The following is a 16,462-nucleotide window of genomic DNA, read 5'->3' on the forward strand; positions in this document are numbered from 1 at the left end:
AGTCAACCATCACTTCGCTTCTCCCAAAATAAAAATTAATATATAAGATTAAACAAATAAATGTTCATGAAATAATGTGACAAAAGAGAATGATTTTTTTGTGCATTAGATGATGTCGGTGGAGAGAGAAATGTGTGTGCCAACTGATAAGGTATATTTTGGGTTCAACTTATCAACACCCTACCACGAGACGCGTGAGCTGCGGCCCCATCATGCTCGGTTTGATGAGGCCTCGACATGCTCTGAGGTCAAAAGACTCGAGGCGAGGGCAACCGACGGCGAGAACTTCCGGCTGGTAGCAATTGGACCTGTCCCAGACCTCGAGATCGGGGCAGCAAGAAGAGACTATGCCGCCCGACGAGTTGCGGTCCGTGAGCACCAGGTATCCTCGATGGAGTAGGCCAATGAGGCGCCACAGGCGGCGCATTCAGGACCAGCTCCGTCAACGATGAGCAGGTGAAGATGGAGTCGGGCAGATTCAGATCGACATATCAGCGATTGTAATTGCGGTACGCACGACGGCTTCGGAGCTCTCAGAAATGGAGCTTCCGGAGGCCGCAGCGGAGAGCGTGGTTCAGCCACTCAGCGACATTATCCTTGTCGTTGCGGGATCCGAGGGAGAGGCTGAGGGAGTGGATGGGCCGCTCACCGCTGCGGGTGCGTAGCATGGTCGTGACGAACCTGTCGAACGCAAGAGGACAAGGAAAGGACGCGAAGTTGAAGTCGAGGTCGGTGACGGAGGTCCAGAGGCGAGATTCCATCTTCGCGAGAGGACAGTGGTCCGCACGGCGTGTTTGGCGGGAAGGAAGGAGAGGATGTCGTCCGGCAAGCTGCGGAAGGGTCCGTCGAAGCCTGACAATGCTGTCGTCAGGATTTGGCGTCGTTGGGGTTGACCGTTGACGGAGACATCAGAGATGTGCAGGGAGAGGCAACGGTCGTCTATGACTTATGGCTTCGGATGCGTAGACCCCATAGATCTCGGATCGGAAATTTAATGAACAGAGGAAACGATTTGATACCTAATGTAATCACCAATTCTACGTGACTAGGCGATGGTTCCACAGTAATTTCAAAAAGATATGAGCTGCGTTCTCCAACAATACACATCATAAACGAATAGTCAGATGAATATTCATCGGCATGCTATCTATGAAGCGCAGTAATTATTACATAGAAAATACAAGTGCGTGAAATGTTCTAACCTTAATTTCCTAAAAGTATGAAATTAAATAAAAATTCTCAAAAGAGAAGATTGACCTTTCTTCAAGCACTTTAGATATCCGGATCTTAAGAAACCTACAAATCCCATCTGTACTCCTCTATACCTTTTTACCCGAGGGTAAAAGTCAAAGTTAATGCAGATTATAATTCATGTACTCGAACCATTTCCTTCTACTCGAGTCGCCTTCATGTACCCCCCCTGTCTCGGTAGCCACTGAAGCTCACAATTATGTTGTCAGTGATCAGCCAGGAAAAATGGTAATTGTTCTTCCACATTAATGTCCCAATATACTCACGGATACTCGACCAAGATTGCCAGCAGCATCCAGGATAACAGTACTCGGACATATGTAAGATATATAATCAGGCGTGTGAACAAACATGATCATGAACTATTTCATTATCTACCTGCTGTCCTTTCACAAAAATATCACGAGTTAGAAGAATAAATGAAAGAAAAGAAGGATCTGGTTACCATTCTCATCTCCCGCTTCCTTTTTATTTTATGGTTCAGAGAGAGGGAAGCTCTATATTAGGAACAAATGAACCATACATCCTTCAAAAAGTTCAAAAAAATGAGACAGTTGCTACTTTTGATGAATGCCCTTGCTGACTCCAATAGGATAGGTGAGGTGGAATGCCAAACTCTTTCATTCCTCCTAAAGTCCAGGAATGGACTCGAGGTTGTATTTTGCTGGTGCCGTGTCTTCACCGTCCTTGCTCTCTTGTGGCTCCGGGTTCTTAATGGGTCCCAGAGTATGTAAATAAGAGTAGGACGTGTTTGCATTGGGGGACGGGCTCGGATTGCTTATTCTGCTTGCAAGAAACCTCCGGATGAGTCCCCTCAGAAATGGAGCCATAGTGTCTGGTTCATTTTCCAGGTAGAACATGATACCCCCCATGCACAAACAAAAAAGAGCAACCTGCCATTCCAGTTATATCGTGCTGCATGAGTAACAATTTGTTCATTCTTAAGAAACATACTAGAATTACAACTATCAGTGAAGTTCGGACTTCAAATACCTCTGCGTTCTTAATATGAGGAAGGAAATGACGGTTTACTGAAATGTACCATAAAGAATCCACAGCTCTTGGAAGCACATAAAGGGCCAATTCCGCTCTTCTAGCTTTCTTTTCTATAAGAACAGAAAGAGCAGCTATTGCACCAGAAATCCAGTAAACAAGTTTGTGATCTTTACTCGCAACTTTTCGGTGTAAACAAACAACAGCCTTGTATCATCCAAGACAATGATCACGTACTAAATCAATAATCAGGAAAAAAAACTCAATTAAGGATAACTACCTGGAAGAGTCCTACAAAAGCAGACAAGAATGATGTTGAGCGCACAGCACCCAGAACAGCACGCCAAGATGTCCAAGCAGGAGACTCCAAGAACTATTGTTTTATTCAATAGAGAGATTTGCATGCCAAATAAATGTAAAAGATCAATCTAATTGGTCTATAATATGAAAGAGACTTTGGTACTGATATTCATGCATATAATTTATTGAGTTAAATCACAAATTATAGATTAGACACCATAAGCTAATAAAGCATATGATCACAAGGAAGCTACTGTAGGTGTCCTCTGCATACAAAAAAATTCTCCTCATTCCCAAATAATTAAAGAGAACTCTAGCTGAGAACACTGAGAAATTGATAATCCTCTACAGAATGAAATAAAAGTTCATGGTCAAGACAAGACTACTCAGAAGATTTACACAATGTAGCCACTTATTATTCCACTTTAATGGTGTCAGAATCTACATTATCAATCATAGGCTAGGATCAAGCAAGCAAGAATATCCTCTCATTAAATAAAATTGGTATGGTTAGGAGTTGTCTGATGAGAGCATATCAGAAATGTGATAAACATTGAAGCCAAAATGAAATGAGAAGCCATCATTAAAAACACAAAATCTTGCTTAGATGCAAATCTAGCTACGTACTTCACAATGAACTCAATACAGGAAAGAAGAATTTCTAGGGGACTTACATCTGCCCAAACTGTCTCTGATAATGTGCCAAACTAACCATTTTACTTTCCAAGTGCATTCTAGCATGACTATAGTGATTAACTAGAAGCTTCAACGCTAGATTTTGAAAGATCATACACCTTTGAGCAGCCATAATTCTTCTGATGCAATGACTATATTGTCCAAATTTTCAATAAACTCAGAGCTTATAACTTATGGTGAGAATATATAACCAAGTTCCAGTGTCCATAACAGTGTCAAACATAATGCGACACAACGGATACTGTATGTTCAAAATAAAGGATGTTTATTGGAATCTGATAATGAAATTTAAAAGAAAAAATCCACATATCAAATGCACAAAAAGTATAACTAATTACAAGGGTTTGAAATGATCAAGAAAATTAAAAAGGATCAATCTATTATCCTCCATCTAAAAGTTTGAAAGGACAAGACTCAAAATTAGCTTTCCCCAATAAAGCATGTGTGCTTGCTTTCTCCAAAGCATGGCCTATATACCTAGACATCGATATATAAACATCAGTTCCATCTACTACCTCAAGGATAAACATTGACTCAAGTATATGTTATACTAAACCACAAGATATCCACAACATGGTTTTAGTCAGTCTCTCAAGATGCATTATTGCTGAAGATTCCCAAGACTATAATCCATTAAAGTCTCATACTTCTCAGTTTAATTACAAGCCAGAAGGGCTGAGGTTATTGTATCTAGATAAAAGGTCAACAATAACAGGCTTCTTAAAAATCTTATACAGAAAAAGCAGATGACCCATATATGTGAACTTTCAGATAATACTAGATAAATGCAATATGTGTCAGGTTTATCAAGCATACAAATACTTTCTCACGTATACATTTTGAAACCACCATACACAAGATTCAAGCAAGGACACTAGATGCCTTATCTGGAATGGAAACTGAAATAAATAGTTTTCAGCATCACTAACATGGTTTAATTTGCAACAGCCACTACTACTGAGTGTGTCTAGGATAATTTCCCACAAATACGTGCAGTATATAGTGATTGAAACCATTTAAGTGCAGTACCTTTTGTAGCCGAAGAACAACAAATGGTACAAACGTCAGTGAGAAATAAAGAGGGAATGTTTTCCTAAATGTTTCTGATGCAGCAGTGCCGTTGTGAACTAGGCAAGACTCTGTGTCGGGATGTATTACTGAACAGGGAACAATGGAAGGATCTGCCATCAAGTTCATAGAGCTGAACTCCTTTTTGTTTGATAAGTATGCTGATAGAGAAACAAGATCCATAGGGCCACCTCTACAACATTCCCTAACTGCCTTGTACACAGGCTCTGCTACTGGTCCAGTTTTCTGTATAAAATCTTGGTATGATTTGGGCAAGCTCTCAGGTCTCATTACAAAGGCATACATAACCTGAAAACAAGTAAATCCATTCAGTATATGATTATTTAATTAAATTATATTTCACAAATGAGAAAACATTAACCAAAATCATTGGATGATACTCCTTGTAGGAATAGGAAAGCAGATATGAATGGGAAGCATAAAATAAAAAGTAAAAAATTAAATTGTAGCCAAAGCAGCAAGTTTACTCGACCATCTAATTCACAAAGATCTGCTAGTGTTACCACTACATGGGATGCTTAGTTCATTAAATGTTAGTTACATCAAAGAATTGCATGAAATGTAAATAAAGCAGCAACTTGAACATTTATGCAGTCAGGATGCAAATACTGTACGGATCCATGTTCCAGCGCTAGTCTCTGAGAGAACGATATATTAGAGAAGATATAACCATGCCATATTTTTTTAAACCTTAACAAAATTCTGATTGCAGATTCAGTAACAATAAGTAGAGAAAATATTATCTTTTTTAAAATGCATGAATTTTGGATGAATTATTGAGAGAATCCATTCTGTGTCAATCTGGTTCCATTATTAGTTCTATTTTCTCATTTAATCTCTTATCTCCTTGTTTTATCTCTTACCTAATCTTTAACCTGCCTATTCATTAGGTCATATTGCAAGTTTACTCAACAGCTTACTGCAATCATTTACTAATCATCAATCCTGCAACAAGTATTAGATTCCTCAATTTATTGATTATCTAATTTTCTATTTAGCTGTGATCACTTCATGAATAAAAATCACTTCCAGAGTCTTAATACTGCAACTATATTGTTCCAACAAAAAATCTAGTCAAATATATCACCACTCAGTTATAACAGTAGTCACAACCTACTATATACTGCAGTCAGATCTTGCAAATCCTGCACTAGTCTGCTTACACTTTGCATACAAACTATGGAAGACGGCATAAGCATGTTTCTTGTTGCAAATGATTAGTCATTTTGGTGGACCAAGGTTTTTAATCTGATTGTACTGATCATACAGTTCATCATTTATGAGTCCAATGGCCAACAGGTGTGTTGACTGGATGGAATCTCCCAGTCTGGTTCCATATCACATGTATCATTCAGTAAAGTTATTTTAGCAGGTATACCACCTGATAAAGTAAATGGTAACTAGTTGTACCTAGCAATAGTACCAGTCCTGTTGCTTCCTTTATTTTTATTTTTGAAACTCCCAATATCTGACATGTATCCAGCTGTTTTTCTTCTCTCTTTTTCTTCTACCTTCACCTTCCCCTCGTTGATGTCGTTGCTACCTCCTCAATGATGCCCAGTGCCCTTTATATCTCTTTCTCCATTCACTTTTACTTCTCCAGGCAGTATCGGTTGGTTTCAACACTGGATATGTCCAGGCACCTACTGGTTCGGTCACCAATCAATATTGGCACCGGTCTGAGATTTTAATCCATGTATTGGAACATGCACAAGGGTACAAAAAGTAAACATGTTCTTGTGCTTTTACATCTGTTACTAAAAAAATAATTTGTAAACAATAAGGTGTAGCTTCAATAGAAGATAATAAGATAGAGTCAATTAAGATTGTGCGAACATATGCTAAGAAAACCTATAGACGCTATAGTAATAAGACATAAAGCAATTAGTATCTGGTGCACCAAGAGATAGAGAGTGAGACCTAAGAAGACTTCATTTGAAACTATAAATAAAGATCTAAATGCTTTTAATTAACTTAGGATATTACTTATTACGGAGTTCAATGACAGCAAAAAATGCATGCAGCTGATCCCAAAACATTGGAACATTACAAGATAATTGTTTACGTAAGATGGTAGAACAAAGAAAAGAAAATGGTAGCCATTTAGCAGGTATTTAAATGCTCTCATTCTTGGTGTCATTTTCTGAGTATATATTTCAAATGTAAACACTTTAGGTATGTCCCATATGCATACTCAGACCATAGCTATACCAATTACTAATCATTAAAAAGCCTAAATAAGTAAATAAAAAAATTATTTGTTGCTAAAGAATCATGTTATATCCTCATTATCAGTATAAATTCAAACATATATTTGCTCAACTTTATCAAAAGCACACACTCAAGTGAAGTAGAGAGTTCATGCTAAGGTTTAATCACCTGGGCGCACGCCAAAGAAAAGAGCAAAGAGTCTCCATGTCTCCAGTGACTTCCCCAAAGATGAAACTTATTCTTCGATTTGGCTGAGTTATAGGCACACTGCCAAAATAAGCTGATGATTAGAAGTTAAAAGAATCAATATGAAATCATTTGTTAAGAACTACCTGTGCAAGCCTAGCTAAAAGATATAAAGCAAGAGTACGCCTTCGACTTGGATCATCCAATGCCAATATGGATAACCCTGCCACAGAACCCGCTAGTATTCTGATCCATCATGAGCTCCAAGTCATTAATATGGTTGAGCAATCAAGTAAAAAATTAATAATTAAGCAATTTGTGTCAGTATGTGAGGAATTGAATCTCAATGAACTCACGCATTAAATCGTGTCTCTTTCTTCCTAAACTTCCTCAAGAAGCACCTAAGAGCATGGTAAGAACCAGTAAAACCACCAAAAAGCAATCCAACACGGCAAGCTTCTTCTCTTACAATCAAGTCTTTCTCTGAAACAAGTTGCTGCACAGCAAAATAAACATTAAGAATCTATTAATAAATTTTTTACTTTACATTCATCTAAATTGTTGCAAAGTATCCAAAAAATTTACCTTTGACAATTACACTATAGGAAACAATAAGTGGAGCTTTCACTATCTTGAATAAGATCTCACAGAATATATGAGATAGCATGCAATGTCACAGCCAATCTCAGATACAACATGCTACTTTACAATATCAACTCCTAACTTGAATTTGCATCAAGTGCTCACGTAGAGATTATAAAATTTTTTATTATATCAGAAAAAAGCACACACCTTTGCTAGAAAAAGAGCGACTATACAATGGCGTGCAATCACATTACACGGCATATGCACTTAGCATGTCTAGTACAAAATCTTAAAGGAAAAAAGAAAATGATGTCTTTTAGTTCCAATAGCGCATGTTGAATGTGTTACACCTAAGGGCTAAATTGTATCTCAACCTATGAGACTCTTCTTCATCCAAGACATCCATCATGATTGGAATCCATAAAAATCTCAAATATTTGTCCACCAGAAGCTTGTCAGTTATTACAAAGGATTTCCCCCTATTCTGTAAGTACCATAACTGATAACTAGCAAAAACCTTTCCATTCACCTAGATCATGGCAAAAAAGTCTTGCAAAATGCAGCATAAAAGCATAAACATACATGTGATGCTGTCAGTGCTGCATATGCTTATACAGTCTCCATAAGCATCCACTGAATATTGGCAAGCAGGTTTAGCCAGATATGTCCATATCTGATGGGTCATCTGATGGTCAAGAGATGGGTTATCTGATGGTTAAGGTAGTAGTTGAAATTTGTTTGGCTTCTGTCCTTATACATTTTCTTTCATACGTTAAATATGAAATCATGATGATCATCGTCATGGATGCAACGGTCTAAGCCTTTCATTAAATGATAAGGCAATGGAGGCACTCTCCCCCACTCAGGTTCCTCCAACTTCATTTTTTCTCAAGTCAAGGGACAATTTGCCACTTAAGCCTCATCCTGCACCCTCTCCATCTACTTTTCTCCTTTGCTCTCTCATTACTGGCCAACTTTCCACATGAGTTTCTCTTCAATTTTCATCACACCTTCACTTTAAATCTTAGACTGCTCCACTGCCTCTTCTCACTCCCAAAAATTTTTATAGTAAGCAAGAAAGAGATATGGAAGTGACAAAATAATCAGAAATAAGACATCTGTTCAGCTCTTTTTTGAATCATCTGTATAGATGCTTCCTAGAATACAAACATCAGCTGCTTGCACTCCACCAAACAGCAACCAAACAATGAAAAATTCTCCTCCTTTGACATGATCACAGACATACCAGGTGTGGATCACACTGATTTACAATTCTCCTAAGACCAATATCCATTGCAATTATTAATCCTTACAGCAGAGGAAAGCAAGTTTTAGAAATTAGTTCAGATGACCTATCAGATCAGTCCAGCACTAATATACTGGGGAGGATAGTGACCTGTACAGACTGGTATTATCAAATAAAATAATAAAACATCAACTGTATATGTACCATATCAAGCTATACATTTCAATATCAGTATTTGGTCAGAGTCGTCAGACTGTTTAATACTGAACATGTACCAGTCTGGCTGATATTTAAACATTGGCACAAAGATTTTTGTGCTAGTATAATCCACCGGCTCCTGAAAACATTTGCATTTGCCTCCAATTAACTAGCCTCTGAAATCACATGCCACGAAACCTACTCCTTTCCAGCAATATTAAACAATACTACCATCACTTATATGCAGTGGGTCAGCAATCTTTACTACAATGCCATACAATCCCATTAAGTTGCAGGTTGTCCTTAATCTCCTAAAGTCAAAATTCAAATGGTTAACATTCTACCCCTTGCTGCAAGCTTTCTTCCCGAGCTCAAATTTAATTTCTTCCAGAGAAAATTGCCAAGGCACAGATCAGGATCCTCCTACTCTCTTTCTCTTTGAGCAGACTGAAACAACTTAGGGCCAAGAGCTTCAGTTGGCTTCGATGCAATAAAGAAAGCAAAATCCAATCCTGCCCAAACCTCTTCCAAAACTAGACAGCAAAATGTAGCAGGTCGTGCAGTGTTGAACGCTCCTCCACATCTGAGACAAACACTTCAAAGCACTGACCATTTCCTGATGGCAGAACATCATGGGCCAAATGCCATGGTGAAACTTTAATTTTGTCTGGCACCTGTAGCTTCTACAACTGATTTCAAAAATTCATTCCGAACCCACTGCAAGATTCGGCACCTGCATTTTTTCTTCTATCTCACCCTGCACAAAATTCGCAGGTTTCTCCACCATATCAGACTAAGGTCCTGTAGTAGTTTTCAGCAGTGCAACTTCTATCCCTTTTGTAATGCCAAATCAGCTTGCCTTCTCTTCTACTGTCTATAGTATATTGCAGATTGCCTAGGCTTCATGGTGCCAAACATAGCTCTCGTCACCTCCTCTTCCTAAAAAGTTGTCGCAGATCAATCAAGTTGCTTACCTTCTAGGGTGGGTGGCAAAATGACCGGTTGGGTGGGGTTGTCAGGCGGAAATGCATGTGTATGTTGAAATGTCAAGTAAAACTTGCCCCTTAAAGCTTAGTTAAGGAGTGAATACCGTATGCTGCCTTTTTCAATCACAATTTATCCCACTTTGGCAAAATAACAAGCACGGAATGTGATAGAACCCCAGAGGAATTCTATATATATTGATCTTTGAGGGGGATCAACCCTTGGAACGCTATAGAGGTTCCACCCTTCTAGAAGTCGGCCATATGACTGCAATTGTAGATAGATCTTATTCCCAAAGAGATGGAGGCTACATGTTTATATAGGGCTCTAAACCCTAGCCCTAGGTGTTGCTTCCTAAGTGAGTTACCCATTTTGCCCTCAACCCTAATCAACCAACCCAGTAAAAGAGGGCGACGGCTAGGAAGCCCAAAGACCCAAATATAAACCCTAGCCACTCTTCTTTATAGGATAGAGGCGGCTAGGTGGGATTTATTACAATCTCACAGGGTTTTATTAACTGCTTCTTGGTTGAGCAGGACACAACCCTGCTAGGGTCCTATCAAGCCCCCCCCCCCCCTTCTCTCCTTATCTTCAAGGCTGAGGTTCCATGAACTCAGGGAACCGAGTCTTCAGCTCCTCATGTGATTCTCATGTGGCGTCTTCGAGTGGTAAATTATTCCAATGCACTAACACTTCATTAGAGGGACGTCAGCGACACATCACGATTTTGCGATCGAGGATGACTTGTGGTTGGGCTTGAATATCTCCATCATCAGTGGTGTTGGGCAGTTGGATCTGGGGTGACTCGTGTTCTCCCAACTTGGACTTCAAGCATGACACGTGAAAGACAGGGTGAATTTTAGCATCCTCAGGAAATTTAAGTTTGTACGCCACGGCTCCAATACACTCTGTGATTTGATAGGGCCCATAAAAACATGGGGATAGCTTCATGGAGGCTCGTGTGTTGATGGAAAGTTGCTTGTATACCTGTAGGCGAAGATAAACCCAATCTCCTACTGAAAATTCTCTTTCGTTTCGTCGTGTGTCGGCTTGCTGCTTCATTCTGGCTTGAGCGGTAGAGAGATTATCCTTTAACAACTGTGAGAGTTTGTCCATGTTAATTAAATCTTGATCGACCTGATCTACCTTGGCCGAGCCAATTACATACTTTGGAATCACAGAGGCCGACCGACCATACAGTGCTTCATATGGGGCACATCTTGTAGATGAATAATATGTAGTATTATACCATCATTCGGCCCAGGGAAGCCATTTCACCCACTCCTTTGGCCGGTCACTAGCGAAACACCGAAGGTACGTCTCTAAACACTTGTTCACCACCTCTGTTTGGTCGTTAGTTTGTGGATGATATGCTGTGCTCATCTTGAGTTTGGTGTCTTGTAACTGAAATAACTCGGTCCAAAATTTACTAGTGAAGATCCTGTCATAATAACTTACAATGGGCCTTGGCATCCCATGCAATTTAATAACATTTTCTATAAAAATCTGAGTAATGCTAGTAGTAGTGTAGGGATTTCGCACAGCACAAAAATGAGCATATTTCATAAGTCGATTAACCATCACGAGGATTGTGCTTTTACTTTTGGAAGATAACAGCCCTTTAATGAAGTCTATGGAGATATCAGTCCACACCGAGTCTGATATGGGTAGTGGTTGTAGCTTCCCTGAACTCGCCACTATTTCACCCTTTTGCTGTTGACACACATCACATTATGCCACATATTCAGAAATAATTTTTTTCATCCCTCTCCAATAAAAAAATTGCTTCACTCTTTTGTAGGTTGTCAGAAATCCGAAGTGCCATGTTGAAGGTGTAGAGTGCATTTTGTGCAGGATGATTTTGATATAAGAGGAGTCTGGTATAAGTACAATGCAACCTTTATAGCGTAGATCCCTCGAATCCCAAGTGTAGTAGGATATTGCGCTTGGATCCTCTTCCAATTTTTTTATGATGTTACTGATCTCTAAATCCTTCTTTCATTCCTCCCTAAAGTTCTCGAGGAAGCCGGTGGTAGGAAGGGAGATGACTGAAATTTTAGCTTGCTCAGGTAGCTATGAGAGTGCATTTGCAACAACGTTCTCTTTCCATTTTTTGTAAAAAAATTCATAATCAAATCTCAAAAATTTAGTTACCCATTTTTGCTGCTTAGGGGATGATATCTTCTGCTTCAAAAAGTACTTGAGGCTTCTATAGTCGATTTTAATTTGAAATCGTCGGCCGATCAGGTAGGGTCTCCACCTCGTTATTGCGTGCACAATGGCGAGCATCTCTTTATCATATATTGACATTTTTTTACGGGAGGGAGATAACGCCTTATTGGTGTATACGAGTGGTCGACCATCTTGTATGAGAACGGCTCCAATTCCGACTCTAGATGCATCAGCCTCAATAATGAAGGGTCAATTGAAATCTAGTAGCGCTAGCACCGTAGTCATCGTCATGGCTGTCTTAAGTTTGTCGAATGCAGTAGAGGCTTTGTCCGACGATTGGAAGGCGTCTTTTTTCAGTAGAGAAGTGAGGGGTACACTGATCTTCCTATAGCCCTTTACAAATTTTCGGTAGTAGCCCGTTAGTCCAAGAAACCCGCGCAGTAATTTCATGTTTGTAGGTTTCGGCCAGCCCTGCATTATTTCAATTTTTGTTGGGTCTACCATCACTCCTTCTGATATTAGATACTCTACATTTTGTTGAAGAAAACTGCACTTTGGTTGCTTAACAAAAAGGGTATTCTCCTGAATGATCGTCAAAACAACCTGTAAATGCTGAAAGTGAGTCTCAAGAGAAGGACTATAAATGAGAATATCATCGAAAAATACCAGCACAAATTTGTGAAGAAAGCTCCGGAAAATATTGTTCACGAGACTTTGGAAGGTTGAAGGAGCATTAGTGAGTCCAAAAGGCATTACCAAGAATTCATAATGGCTGTTATATGTGCGAAATGTAATTTTTGGAATGTCGTCTTCACATACCCGAATTTGGTAGTAACAGGATCGGAGGTCCAACTTCGTAAAGACTCGAGCTCCTTTTAACTAATCAAGAAGTCCATCCACCACTGGTATTGGGTACTTGTCCTTGGCAGTGATGCCATTTAAAGCTCGATAGTCGATGCACATCCGCCAAGTTCCGTTCTTCTTGCGTACAAGTAGCACTGGTGAGGAATAAGGGTTGCAACTTGGCCGAATCACCCATATTTCAAGCATCTCCTTTACAATCTTTTCAATTTCATCCTTCTGGAGGTGAGGATAACGGTACGACCAAGTGTTCGCTGGTGGTTTACGCGGAAGAATTGAAATCTGATGGTCATGTTGCCGAGTAGGAGGAAGACCGCGCGATTCAGCAAAAATGTCGACAAATTCAACAAGCAATTGGGCGAGATTTTAATCTTCAATTTATATTTCTTCCCCTCTGGTTGCTGCTGGAGATGCATAAAAAAGCCACCATTTACCTTGTGTAAAACTTTCTCTATTCGTTGGGTTGAAACGATGGTTACGTTGCTTTTGCGCTTCCCACGTAGGATGATTTGTTTGCCTTTGCAGTAGAATTTCATAATTCATTTGGAAAAGTTCCAAGAGATATCACCTAGCGTCGTCAGCCATTCTATGCCAAACACGACCTCATAATCATCAATTGGTAGGAGGAAGAAGTTGGCGACAATTTCTTGGTCTTGCAATAATAGTTTCACCTGCGGGCATCTTTGGTCGCACTTTAGGATTTTGCCGTTGGCGACCTTTACGTCGAACTTGCTGCAACCTTCGATGTGGAGCGCCATCCGAGCAGTAACCTTACTGTTTAGGAAGCTATTAGTGATGCCCGTGTCGATGAGAACAGTGATCGATTGTTGTTTGAGAAGGCCTCCAACTTTCATCGTTTACGGGTTTGAGTAGCCGGCTAGCGTGTGTACCATAAAGTCGGTCGTTTGTGGCTCTTCTTCCGCATCTTCTTCTTCATGTTCAAGACTCTCTTCTAGATGTTCAATAACCTCTTCTACTGGTTCAATCACAAGAAGTCTCCCTTTTTTATAGCGATGCTCGCAGCTCCACGGCTCGTCGCAATGCTAACATAACCCCTTCGCAGATCGCTCCCGAAGCTCTTCTCTTATCAACTTTTATGATGCAGGGGCCAGGCTGACAGTAGGGGGGCTGAGGGCTTCGGTATTGTTGGTTGGGGAGCGACCCTAGTTCTCCGGGCTTCATGGTTCAATCGCTCCTCTTGAAGTCGTGCGAAAGAGATGGCTGCCATAAGCATGTACGGTTGTCGCGCTTTAACTTCTCCCCGGATCTCCGGCTTCAAGCCCTCAATGAAGGTCCTCAATAGCTGTTTTTCAGACAAATCACGAGTTTGATTAAATAACCTTTCAAACCTGGTTTGGTACTCCAAAATGGTGAAGGTTTGTCGGATCTTTGCTAGTTGTCCGTCAATGTTCTCGTAATCGATTGGTCCGAAGCGGATTAACAGTCTTTCTTTGAATTGTCGCCATGAGAGGACTCCATAAGTGTGTTCAAACTAGTTAAACCATTGTATGGCATCCCCTTCAAGATATATAGTCGTAATTTCCACCATAGATGCGTCTGCGGTTTTGTGGTACCGAAAATATCGCTCCGCGCGCGAGATCCAACCAATCGGGTCTTCTTCCCATCTAGGGAAGTCCACCCTCATGCGTAGATAGTAGGGATCGGTCACAAAGCCTCCCCTCTCTTGGAAGTCATCTCTTCGGTCAGAGCTCTCTCCTTGATGTGATTTCTTCGGGCTCGGTGGTTAGCCCAAACTGAGTTCGATAAAAAGAGTCTGAATCTTATCCTCCATTCGGGTCTCGAAGGCTTTGAATTTAGCATTGATTGCCTCTTCAGGTGCCATAGTATATGCCTTCAAATCTGTAATGTTAAAATCTCTCTTTTGTTGTCAGGTTAAAGGTATATATTGGTTGAGAGAAGTGTTTGCGGTTTAAGCTTGTTTTGTGGTTGTTATGTAAGAGCAGAATTGTCGTCGAAGAAACAACGGTTTCAAGACGAAATTTCTAGCAAAAACCGAGAGATTTGAGGAGGGATTTTGACAACAAAATCTCGATTTAGATAACAGCAATGATGACAAATTTGATCAAAAAGATTTCGGCAGTATAACAACAAGGAAATCGATGTAAGTTGCGATAGCAGAATTCTCGTCGAAAAATTCAATTTCACAACGAAATTTCCAACAGAAACCGAGAGATTTGAGGAGAGAATTTGACAGCAAAATCTCGGTTTAGATAACAACAATGATGATAAATTTGATCAAGAAGATTTCAGCAATATAATAGTAAGGAAATCGGTGCAAGTTGCGATAGTAGAATTCTCGTCGAAATATTCTAACGGTTTGCGACGAAAATTTACAGCAACACAAGAACGTTTTAGAGATGAATTCCTCAATAGATCAATCTCAGATGGAAGCCAAGACGATCTATGAAGCGTATAAGAAATTTCGTTCAAAAATGATAACAAATAGATCGATTTAAAGACAATAATATGCGGTTGAAATTTTCTGTAGCAATCCTTCGTTCGCAAAGATGATAACTTTTACAACGAAATGAATTCGTAGTATGAGATATATAAAAAGACTTTTTTTTGGTATTTTAAATGAAAAATTATGTATTGGTGATAGGAGAATATCAGATCTCTGATGCAATTGGAGGTAACGACAATAGATTGATTTGATCTACAGCAAAAGATGACGGGTTACATGCTCATATAGGGCTCCAAACCTTAGCCCTAGGGACTGCTTCTTAAGTGAATTACCCTTAACCCTAACTGACCAACCCAGTAAAAAGGGGCGGTGGCTAAGAAGCTCAAAGGCTCAAATATAAACCCTAGCCACTTTTCTTTATAGGATAGAGACGACTAAGTGGGGTTTATTATAATCTCAGAGTTTTATTAACTGATTCTTGGATGAGTAAGACCCAACCCTGCTAGAGTCATATGAGAATGCTCACAATCTACTAATACAAAAAACTCACCGAGAAGGATTATCAGAGATAAAAGAGAGGAAATTACCTTGAGGTCCAGAATAGAGGAGTAAGATTGACGCCGCGCGAGTTTAAAGGCCCGGAGGAGGATACCAATCCCAACCCTAACGCCATACGAGAGCAGGAAGCTCTGGCACAGGTTCCCGATGGCGTGGGCGATGCAGGACTCATCGGCGTGGTCGCAGCAGGGTTTCCCGTCACCGAATGAATCATCCCGGCTGGCGTGGTGGTGGCGCTGCAACTCCTCGATCGCCTCCCTCAGCCTCTCCTCCGCCTCCCGGAGCCGGCGCTCCGCCGCTTCCGAGGAGACGCTTCCGCCCGGGTGCGGCGAAGGAAGCCGATCGGGCCCGGCGGCGGCGGCGGAGGGGGCGGAGGGGGGCAGCGACATGGCATCCGGCGGCGGTGGCCGATGCACGGTTTTGTATCGAGTTCTTGACGGAGTTAATAAAAGCCAAGACGGAAGAGGGCGCGCGTGCTCTGCGGCTTACAAGATGCAAATAATTCCATAATAATATTTCTGCAACGCAATGATCTTCCGTTCGATTGTTCGGGCTTTATATCGAACGGTCATAAGTCCTCGCTACGGTCTGATGTGGTGCGGTGATGCTCTGGTTAAGGAAACATACAAATTTCCTGTTTTTTTTTGCATTATCAATTCCTATTATAGCGAAAAGTTGATATTGTCAATTCCTATCATCGAACGGCT

At 40.5% G+C, this 16,462-nt stretch overlaps 1 protein-coding gene across 1 annotated transcript; it reads right to left on the reverse strand.

Moving 5' to 3' along the window:
• Positions 1-1,593: 1,593 nt before the first annotated feature.
• Positions 1,594-16,197, reverse strand: LOC103994601 (uncharacterized). Its single transcript, XM_009414986.3, has 8 exons — positions 15,785-16,197; positions 7,083-7,222; positions 6,873-6,972; positions 6,709-6,807; positions 4,270-4,617; positions 2,525-2,617; positions 2,245-2,451; positions 1,594-2,144 (listed from the first exon to the last, which is right to left on the reverse strand). The coding sequence occupies exons 1-8, from the start codon at positions 16,142-16,144 to the stop codon at positions 1,881-1,883; spliced, it is 1,611 nt and encodes a 536-aa protein (XP_009413261.2). The 5' UTR covers positions 16,145-16,197; the 3' UTR covers positions 1,594-1,880.
• Between the last annotated feature and the right edge of the window lie 265 nt (positions 16,198-16,462).

This window comes from Musa acuminata, chromosome BXJ2-8, assembly GCF_036884655.1.
Source record: "Musa acuminata AAA Group cultivar baxijiao chromosome BXJ2-8, Cavendish_Baxijiao_AAA, whole genome shotgun sequence".
Taxonomy (NCBI): Eukaryota; Viridiplantae; Streptophyta; class Magnoliopsida; order Zingiberales; family Musaceae; genus Musa; species Musa acuminata.